The sequence below is a fragment of the Dendropsophus ebraccatus genome, chromosome 1, assembly GCF_027789765.1.
Source record: "Dendropsophus ebraccatus isolate aDenEbr1 chromosome 1, aDenEbr1.pat, whole genome shotgun sequence".
NCBI classification, from domain to species: Eukaryota; Metazoa; Chordata; class Amphibia; order Anura; family Hylidae; genus Dendropsophus; species Dendropsophus ebraccatus.
Window position 1 is genome coordinate 87,033,906 of NC_091454.1, and position 11,272 is coordinate 87,045,177.

The 11,272-nt window shown below is 43.3% G+C and overlaps 1 protein-coding gene across 1 annotated transcript in view; it reads right to left on the bottom strand.

Annotated features, from left to right (window-relative positions):
• Nucleotides 1-10,169, bottom strand: part of NTN4 (netrin 4) — a 79,731-nt gene extending 69,562 nt beyond the window's left edge. The window contains exon 1 of the mRNA XM_069974347.1: nucleotides 9,736-10,169. Coding sequence (XP_069830448.1) covers nucleotides 9,736-9,790 — 55 coding nt within the window. The 5' untranslated portion in view covers nucleotides 9,791-10,169. The remainder of the gene's footprint in view (nucleotides 1-9,735) is intronic.
• Between the last annotated feature and the right edge of the window lie 1,103 nt (nucleotides 10,170-11,272).

The following is an 11,272-nucleotide window of genomic DNA, read 5'->3' on the forward strand; positions in this document are numbered from 1 at the left end:
GTTTGGCAGGTACTTGGTCTCTAGGCACAGCCTGAATCCCTTATAGGGAAACTATCTGCAAGCTCACCCATGTGAACCTGCCCTTATGTTGGCATTGGGCTAATTATGCAGACTGTAATGGTACCTTCACTTTGCTGATGCACTGCATCGTTTTTCAGATAATGTACTAAACAGTTTGTATCTGTACCCAGTCACTGTATCCGGAAGCGGAGAGGCGGGAGCTGGATCTGGACCATAGGGCGGCTGTGACATTGTAAGTGCCTGCAGTTATCTTAAGGAAAGACTGATGCTTGTGCTATAATACTGCCCGACTTCCGTACAGCTGATATTACTGAGCTTGCACGGGATCATAGAACAGGACCCCTTAAATCATAGCAGGGGAACAAAATGAATATTCATTAGGAGGCGTGGCTTACTAGGCAGACAGGCGGCTGGACCAGTGCACTTGGGGGCCAAGGAACGCCCTCAGTGCTCCAAATGATCTAATTTGCATATAACTGTTAATAAGTTTATCTGAAAAAAGACGCAGCACATAACGCGGAAACTAAAGTTACAATTACAAGCTGCACTAATAGCCCTATACCGACGTAAGAGAAGGTTCATATGTGCTTCCCTTTAATGATATTAGGATACCTATAGGGTATATGTCCAACTTCTCTCCACAGTCCCTCTCTTTTGTCTTCTCTGTGTAACGCCACAATGTTTTACTCTTTTCCTCCGCATGATATGAACTAGAAGTATGTACCTATATGAAATATACCTCCATTGGAGCTGTTCACACTGTAAGGCACTATGAGGAGAATTTATCAAACTTGCATCCGGCGTACCTAAGGAAACTGTCCCAGAAACATGTGCAGCAAATGTTTTGCATTTGAATATACCCTAAGACATCCTGTATACTTTTTTTTTAATTCCTATGACTCATTCTTATGTTAAGCTAAAAACAAACAAAAAATAGAATAGAAAAACTGTCCCCAATTATGTTTGATCTTTAGATAATTACCAAATCCTATATCTGGGATTATTACAATGTATGTCAATTATAGTTCTGACAGTTCTGATTAAGTAATCCTTGACAAATCCTAAATCCATTATAATCCCTGACTTAAGGCATCAGTTCTATATCTGCACAGTTTTCAATGTAATTTACTGTCATTTTATTAATACAGTAACAGGCTGTCAGTTTCAGCAAAACTACACAGAATCCTGTGCATTTCCAGAATATACAGTAGTTACAATTAAATGAAACTATTCATTTACTATCAAGCATATTTTGGGAGCTGTATCCATTCACACGTACAATATATTATGCTGTATGTACAAAAATGTTATTAGAACTCCACTTGGGCTATGTTCACATTTAGTATGCAACGGCCTCTTACAAAGGCCTTTTTTCCCCCCATGAGTTAGTTTGGTGAGGCTGTCAGCTCAAGGAAGAGTCCTGATTGTTTTCTTCTATTTAAGAACTATGGAGGCTACTCTTCGCTTGTGAACGTTCCACCTCATGGCTTGGTTTTTGCTCTTATCTCATCAGCTGTGAACGCTTATATAGACAGGAAGCCCCAAAGCTAAATTTCAAGTCCCTGGTCCATAAGAAATTATAGTTTTTCCTTTTTGATAAATTAACAAAGGTGTCTAAAATTCTGTTTATGGGGCATCTTATTATCACATTGTCATTATGGGGTATTGAGTACAGATTGACGGACTGATTTTTTTGTCTTTATTTTAGCACTAGGCTGCAAGAAAACAAACTGGTTTGAAGACTTTCCTTAAAGTGACTCTGTACTCACAATCTGACCCCCTCCCCCCAAACCACTTGTACCTTCGGATAGCTGCTTTTAATTCAAGATCTGTCCTGGGGTCTGTTCGGCAGGTGATGCAGTTATTGTCATTAAAAACAACTTTTAAACTTGCAGCCCCATGCTCAACGGCTAGGGCTTGTAGTATCTGTGCTCTAACTTTGCACCACCCCTCCGTCCCTCCTCCCCACCCTCTTTATCATTAGGTATGCCACTGGAACATTTTCTCCTGTCTGAACACTGCACAGGTGCCTTAACGATCCAGCCCATGTGCCAGGCTGACACAGCTAACGAATAGTAGGCAATCTGCCTGGAACATTCCTAATGATGAGGAGGGCGGGGAGGAGGGACAGAGAGGTTGTGCCAGCCTAATGCATACACAATCTAAGCCCCGGACGTTGGGCACGAGGCTGCAAGTTTAAAAGTTGTTTTTTAGGACAATAACTGCATCACCTGCCAAACAGACCCCAGGACAGATGTTGGATTAAAAGCAGCTATCTGAAGGTACGAGCGGTTTGGGGGGGGGGGGGGTCAGATTGTGGGTACAGAATTGCTTTAAAAACACTGCATACCTTTTTGACAGTATCCCAGCCTATAGCAGTCATTTAGGCCATTGAAGGTATCCAAAGGATACCAGCTGAGAATCAAAATGCAATGTGACTGGGGCCCAGTGGACACCCAGCTCTTCCTAATAAGAAAAAAATAGCAAAATAGCAGTTTTTTAACCATGGGACAATGTTACTTTGCAGAGGACAGGATTTGCACCAGGAGAAAGTAGGGAGATAGCGGTCAACTAATCCTTGCGGCAAAATCCTTAATCCCTGTTTTCGGGAGAAAAGAGGAGTCCCTCTCCCTCATTCTCCCCCCCCCCCCCCCCCCCCCCCCCAGTCAGGCTCAGTGCTGGCATTTATTGATTGCTGTTGTTCTGCTACCTGGACCTGTGTGTGTGTGTGGACTTCCAACCATTGCCTGTTCTGATTTGGACACTGTCACACCCTCCTCACTTAACCTTGCCTGTACTGACTCTGGATCTGATCCGTGGCACACTCTCTGACTATAATCTGGTTTCTGGTTTACCTCTGGCATGGCGGTATGGTTCTGACACAGCCTGTCTAACAACCCAAATGCAGTTTAGAGCCAGTGGCAAATTGTCCAAGTAGGTGGGCATAGCCTAGGTTCAGACTGTGCCTGCACTGTTTCCCCTACTCATTACACAAAGGTATCAAAAGCTCATAAACAATGACACCATTTTGCCTGGTTCCCTGAACTATTTGCTTCCCAAGATTTTTGGATGCCTTGAAACCCTGACTACAAGGGCCCATAAGAGTTTGAACTATTGCAACTGCGCTCTTTGACAGAACGAAAGAAAAAAAAAAAGCTTTGACCTGCCATTCAAAAAAATATCAGTACCATCAAGTCACAGTATATTTTTTTAATATGAAGCACTGTAAGCTTTATTCAGTTTCTTATCTTTCTGTTTATCCCTTAAGTAAAGGGGAAGTGATCCCAAGAGGTAAAACTAGAAATCTTAGTGCATAACTAATGAACAGATCAAAAGACCCCATGAATAAAGAACATAGCACTGAACTACAATCTGTAGAATGCCTGTAGAGATGTTAACTTGTGTCCATTCCCAAAATACTATCGCACTGCATAAACTGTATTTTAATGAGAGGAGGCCGCTACATACATGAAATAATTTGGTTAACAAAATGTTAAAAAGAAGTTGTTGTTTTTTTAATGACTATATCATATAAAGCTGGAATTCCTATAAAAATGAGATGTAAAAACTGTGGCACAGTATATAATATGGTGACAGGTGAGCGATTGTGTATATGAACATGTTGATAAATGTTGACAAGAAAGGTTTTATGAGTATTTGGCTATGTTTACTGTTGTTAGATACAGGTGTTAAACAGGCTCTATACAAATCTAAATATGCCAGCAAAGAGCTGCCTCAATAATATGTAATCTAAAGATGTATATACATTCTGCAACCAAATAGTTATATTAGTAAGTCATAAAGGGAACTCAACCCACATCCCCATCTCAAGTAGCTCATGGAACATCCTCAAAGAGATTAGCAACAAGGGAGAAAAAGAATTACGTTGTACCTTGTTTGTGTGCTTCCTCCTTATGATCTGATGTAAACTTGGTCAGATTGTGAGAAAGATGGGGGGAAGAAAGTAACATTGGCATTTTAATGCTTCTAAAACACCAATATTAATTTCAATCTTTATCACAACTAGCAGATACAGTTTGATACAAAGATTGGTAGTACTATTTCTGTGTTCTACAATGTAGTGTATAAAGAACTATTCATTATGCATTTTATAGGCAGACAAGTAAACCTCATTCTTCATGCAGCATAATTCCCTGTAAGGAAACATTTCTGTTTTTAGAATGTTAATGCTACTATTGATGACTTAAAAGGGGTTTTCCAGGAGCTGAAATTTTTCAATAGCTCTAAAATTGTGAGGTATATTAAAAAAAATGTGTGTCGTAAACTGAGCGTGTTTGAACTGTTCATGTTCAGTGAAAGTTCTAGCTAATCCACCCCTTGTATGTTGATAAGATAATTTATATTGAGAAGCCAAATCAGAGGAAAGGGATCCTGGGATATGGCACACCACCAAAAGAAATTACTGACAGGATTACATGACCTGGAATTAGAACTGGCAATATAGACACTTATAGAAATGAAAATATATTACAAAGTGCCTTACATTTACATGTTTACATGAAACATACAAAGTATTATGTGCTCAAATCTTTATTTTAGTGTATTTGTCAGCTGTAATTCATGTTTCAAACTGCTAACACTGTTGAATAGTAAGGTTAGGTTAAAGAGACACATAGTACCTCTATCACGGTGCCTTTTTGAACCACAGCTTGGTTCCCACGTACAGCGGCGTTCTATTCCTGGGGCCCCCCGGGATTGAAGAACTGGAGGTAGGCCGGCTCGCCCCCTGTGGGAGGAAACTCCTGCCCCTCCATGATGCGGCTCCATAGAGGAGGGGGTGTTTCCCTACACTGGGGGCGGGCCTGCCTGCCTCCAGTGCTTGACCTCTGATGGTCGCCAGGAATAGAACTTTACTTTAAGAATAAAAGCATTTTCTACCTTCTGGAAGCACAGACAGATTTATGAAAAGTACCATGCGCCACCTTGACCTAACAGCTATTAGCAGTTTGAATTGCAGCTGACAGATTAACTTTATGTAGGACAAAATTAGGTAATTTGTTTCTCTGGACGGACACAAAGATTGGCTGCTGTCCAGCTGTGGTGCTGATGTCTTACAACCCTGCTGCCATGTGGTTTCACCTCAAATCAACAGTGTGTGTGACAATGTCAAGTTATGGACACACTTCAGATAGCACTGATCAGTATTATTAGCAATGTGCACATAGAGTCTGGCTGAGGCACAGTGTGTGAAAATACTTTAATTGTCAGGATTGGAGAACAACTCCTTACCCGACAATTGCTGCGGTAGCCTAGCAACAGTCTATGACTGTATCTATGTTTTCCCGGTCTCCTTAGGGCTTCATCCAACTTCTTCAGCCACCAATATTCAAATGCTGAACAATCAGACTTGAACATGCTCGAGTTGTGCTCATCTTTAGTGATAAACAATGCTTTTTCTGGCAATTTGGAGCATCATGCCACAAGGCAAAAGGGATAACTAAGTGGCTCTGTACACAAAACATTGACATTTTGGACTGATTACCAGAAAACTCCCCAGATCTCAATCTCATTGAGAACCTATTGTCAATCCTCAAAAAGCGCATAGACAAACAAAAACACAGAAATTGTGATAACCTCCAAGCGCTGACTAGGCAAGAGTGGGTTGTCATCAGTCAGGATTGGGCCCAGAGGCTGATATTGTAGAAGTCTTAAAGGAGGATCAACATTATAAAAATTCTTTACATAGAATTGGTGTATTTTCAATACAAGTTTAAAGTCTTATAAAGTGCCTGTAATTGTACTTCAGTATACCATAGAAATGTATGACTAAAAGATCCGAGTCTCAAAACACGGGATAGCCAGATATCTCTAGCCTGTTGCCACGGGGTGCCTCCATGATGGGGAGAGCACCACACCACCCTGATAAATAACCCCTTAAGTCCCACTCGGTTGCAAGTATTGCAACATACTGTAAATAGGGAAACAACAGGGTGGCCCCTTTTTGTCAATGTCTAAGGCCCCCTTCACACGTCCGGAAAATCTGTCCGGATTTCCTATCAGGAAATCCGGACGGATTTCCGGACTCATAGACTAATATTAGACACGGACACCCTTCCGGATTTTTCCGGAAGGGTGTCCGTTCCGGAAAATAGGACCGGATTTTTTAGATCCTGTCCTATTTTCGTCCGGAAATCCGGCACGGACGCCCCCATAGAAGTCTATGGGAGCGCCGGAATCACGGGCATTTTCCTGATGTATATCAGGAAAGTGTCCGCGATTCCGGACTGGTAGAGAGCCAGCCCCGGCCGCTGTCCGATCACCCGCACACCCCCATCCCCCCCGCACCGCACACTCTGCCCGGCACTACAGATCCCCCCCCCCCGCCGCCGCCGCCGCCTAACCCCCAGTACCTCCGCCGCCCCCGTGCCCCCGCCGCCGCCGCATCTGACCCTCTCCCCCCCCCCCCCGGGAACTCACCACCGGGCCGCCCGCCGGATGCTCCGCACCTCCGACCGCCGCCGCTGCCCGGAGCTCAGCACTGCACTCTGACCCGGACCCCAACCTCGCGGCCCCGACAGAGCAGGATCCGGGACAGGTGAGATTACCCCTTAGGACTACTACTCCCACCATGCTCTGCTGGCAGGCCATGATGGGAGTTGTAGTTCTGCAGCCTGTGGCCATCCAGGTTGCAGAAGTACAACTCCCATCATGGCTCTGCTGGCAGGCCATGATGGGTGTTGTAGTTCTGCAGCCTGTGGCCATCCAGGTTGCAGAAGTACAACTCCCATCATGGCTCTGCTGGCAGGCCATGATGGGAGTTGTAGTTCTGCAGCCTGTGGCCATCCAGGTTGCAGAAGTACAACTCCCATCATGGCTCTGCTGGCAGGCCATGATGGGAGTTGTAGTTCTGCAGCCTGTGGCCATCCAGGTTGCAGAAGTACAACTCCCATCATGGCTCTGCTGGCAGGCCATGATGGGAGTTGTAGTTCTGCAGTCTGTGGCCATCCAGGTTGCAGAAGTACAACTCCCATCATGGCTCTGCTGGCAGGCCATGATGGGAGTTGTAGTTCTGCAGCCTGTGGCCATCCAGGTTGCAGAAGTACAACTCCCATCATGGCTCTGCTGGCAGGCCATGATGGGAGTTGTAGTTCTGCAGTCTGTGGCCATCCAGGTTGCAGAAGTACAACTCCCATCATGGCTCTGCTGGTAGGCCATGATGGGAGTTGTAGTTCTGCAGCCTGTGGCCATCCAGGTACACGGGTACCTGTGATTTATGTTGGCATACTAGACAATATTATCTCATCAGGAAATCCTGAAGGTTTTTCCTGATGGTTTCCTGATGGTAAAAACGGATTACTGTCAGGAAATCCTGATACTATCCTGATGACATTTAAGGTCTCCTGATCAGGATTTCCTGACAGTAAAAACTGACACGGACGTGTGAAGGGGGCCTAACTCAAGGTACGAGTAATGCGATCATGACAAGGGCTTGCCAGGGCAGGCATCCATCCACAGACAGCCGTTTCAGGGTATTTGCCCCTCATCAGTGTGGAGTAGGATTCTGGCTAGTTGGGGCAATGACAAATCAACCAGCAAAACACAGTAATCACTGAACTCAAGGAGAACAGTGAAAAAACTCCAATGAAGTACTCAATCAAGAGTCTCCACTGATGCCCCCAAAAATTTAAATATGCAAAACAAGAGTCCGTGGAGTCTTGGTTGCGAGTCTCAAAACATGGGATAGCCAGATATCTCTAGCCTGTTTCCATGGGGTGCCTCCATGATGGGGAGAGCACCACACCACCCTGATAAATAACCCCTTAAGTCCCACTCGGTTGCGAGTATTGGAACATAAATAGGGAAATACCAGGGTGGCCCCTTCATTGGAGTTTTTTCACTGTTCTCCTTGAGTTCAGTGATTACTGTGTTTTGTTGGTTGACTAAAAGATCCAAAACCACTGAAGCAGCAAAGGTTTGTGTCAGTCTTAAAACTTTTGGCCACGACTGTACAGTTCAACTGCAGCAAAGCCGCATGTCAAATATAATAGTAAATAAAGTGTTAAACCAGTGAACTGCATGAATAACAATTGGTAACTGGGAAAGTGTTCAGTTATGTAACATTATGTAATGCAGGTCCTGGCTAAACAAGCTGCATCCGCACATGAGCAAACACAAGATGAAGCTAATGGATTAGTCATACACTACCAGAACATAATCCTGGAAAAAAATTATACATATATACACATCCATGTTCAGCATTGATGACTGTCTGTGCTGAAGAAAGGCTATAAAAACACAGGTATAGCATCACCCAAACATCAATGCGGGTGCTATGTTGACCTATACAGGAGCATGTGGATGCAGCCTACCCATCTGTTTATGGGCTGTGGCTCCTGTCTAGGCAACAATCTAAACATATTGGGGTACGTTCTAACACAGTACAGTGCATAAAAAATAACGTATTAATTAGTTTCTATACATGAACTATTCTACATATACTAGGGAACTGTCTCCATCTGCTTCATGGTCTATCTGCCTAGTCAGCCATGCCATGGGGAACTACAAGTTGTTGTTCCTTGGGCTGAGTTACCTGGGGCGACTTGTGAAATTAAAGTTGCAGAGACTCAAAAGTCTACAGATTGAAACCAAAATCATCACCTGTCAACTAAAGCAGGTCCCTCATGTTACATAAAGTGGTGCATTTCCTTTTCCATCAGTTGTTACAGTATTTTTTTTTTTTAAAAGAAAAGAATATTGGAGTCTTAATATTCTATTTACCAAAAATACTAGAATCCCTGGAAAGACATGTGAAAAAAGCCAGGATGATTAAAGCTGACTGTCCTTGGTCAAATTTAAAGAGGTTATCTAGGATTAGAAAAACACAGTTGCTTTCTTATAGAAACAGTGCCACTCTTGTCCTCAGTTTGTGTTGGGTACTGCAGCTCAGTTCAGTTTTCACTGAGGTGTAAAGCACCTGGTTGTAATAGCACACATGACCTAAGGAGAGAGATGGAACTGTTTTTAAATAAATCAGTTGTGTGTGTTGTTTTTTTATCCTGCATAACCCCTGTAAAGCCCTGATGCTTCATGGCTCCAGAACATAAGTGCTGGCATATGGATAGACTATATGGTGACATAGTGGCAGCTGATAAAAGTGGTAACATTTCAGAAGGCAGGTTGGCAAATCAGTCCCGGATTTCTGCTGACTGTTTGGTTGTGGTCATGGTAACATACATGGCGCAGTGCAATCACATTCTCTTTTATTAGCTGCAAAGCCAATTGCCACACTGCAATCTTTGCCTGTTTGATGTGTATTGTAGCCAAAGTTGTCATGTAGCCCTAATCTAAGTGTCTGACAATAGTATATTACAGGCCGCCTATGATTCTATAATGACATAAGTATCTGAAATGTTATTTATACATAAGAGCCAACGTGAAAATTTGTCTTAGTTAGTGCTATAGAAAGAGCTGCCCACATGGACCAGTCAGTTTCCAGTAACTTTTTAAAGTAAAAAAATTTAAAAAGTCCAACCGGACTTCTTTAGAAAATGCTTTCACTTTTCTACTAGCTTGGAGAAATCTCACATTTACAAACCTTTATTTATGAAATACTTTTACATGGTTAGATTATTTCCATCTACATTATGTGAATGTACAAAGCTGGGAGCTGTCATAGCTAGCAGTGCACACTCTGTTTTACAATAGTGAAATAGTATCATTCCAGTTCTATTAAAGTAGGAGGGAAAGACCAACCTGTAGCCAGTGTCGATGCTGCGAAGAGTGTCACCAGAGAGAGAAGAGCCTCCATGGTCAGTGATACATAGAAGGTGCATATGCCTGTAACTGTATCTAGTCCTCCCAATAATACTAGTGCTGGAGGTCCGCAATTACTTGCTGTCTAGTACATGCTCACAGGTCCCATCAGGAACTATGTGCTCCAGAGGCTCCTGACAGAAGATACAGCCCTACATGACAACACTTCTGGTCTCCTGGGGGGTCATCTCACCTCCCCAAAAGTAGAGTGACATGCCATGTTCCCCTGGCAGCACCTGACCAGCAGCTGTACAGCCTTCCAAGCGCTTCCTCAGGGCAGACAAGTCCAGGCTGCAGTCTGTCTCGCAGAGATATTATTGTGTCTTCCCTCCCTCAGATAACAGTGTGGGATGTTAAGAGCTGGAGAAAATAAGTGGAGGAGTTAGGGCAGGCTGCTGTGTAGAAGGTGCACAGTGCAGAACCGCCTGCTTCCCACCCTCAGCCTCCCTGTTCCCGCCCTCAGCCAGCCTTGCTCTTGCACCTCACACACATTCCTCTCATGTTATTCAGCCAGTTTGTTATTCAGGGCTAAAGTTGGTATTTTACTAGTTTATTCACGTTTTTTTTTTTTTTCTTTTACTAGTTTCTTAATGAACAGAGCTTATATTAATAATCAAGTATATTGAACTCAAGTGCTCTCAGATAAATGTATTTAAAATCAGCCCTCAGTTCCAAGCAACAGGCACAAAAATTGGCATCATCAGTATTGTGATTTTATGGCGATGTTCACACTTGGTGAAATAAAAGTAAAATATAACAGTGTGTAAATGGGGGGGTTGCAAAAGTAATAGTGATGGGTAGTTTGTGAATGATTAGTTCAAAATGAACTAATCTTCAAAGCAGACTAAGGGTGCGTTCACACCTACAGGATCTGCAGCAGATTTGATGCTGTGTTCAGTTATTTAAATGAAATCAGCTGCAGATCCTGTAGGTAAGAACGCACCATAAAAGATCTAGTTCAATTCGCTGGCAAAGATTAGTTCACTATGAAAGGGGGCAACAGAGAGTCCAGGCCAACAGCTCCAGCTCTATTACTGTCACACTGACAGTTGCTTCTCAGTCCACCAAGCTGGAAAATAAAAGTAATAAAACACAGCACATCCTAGAAAATGTTAATCTAACAAAGAGAATAAAAACTATCAAACTGCACTACCTAGACACAGCCCATGTGTGTGTGTCTATGTGTGATAATCATTTTGGTAGCCCAGAGCTCCAGTGTTGTTGGTAGCGCTGCCTCCTGTATCCTCACTCTGTGCTAAATATGCTAACTGTAGCTTTACTGCTTTTAAGCTCCCTTACACATTCACCATGAGTCACTACCTGTAACTTCCATAGGTGTCACTGCAGAGTTCAGTCATGTGCAACTGATTACTAGATTCTCCCTCATTCCTTCTCCTGGCATTTAGTTTAGTAGTACACAGATCAGCTCCCTCATTCACAATGAGGCTATGTTCACACAACGTATGGAGACCGGACG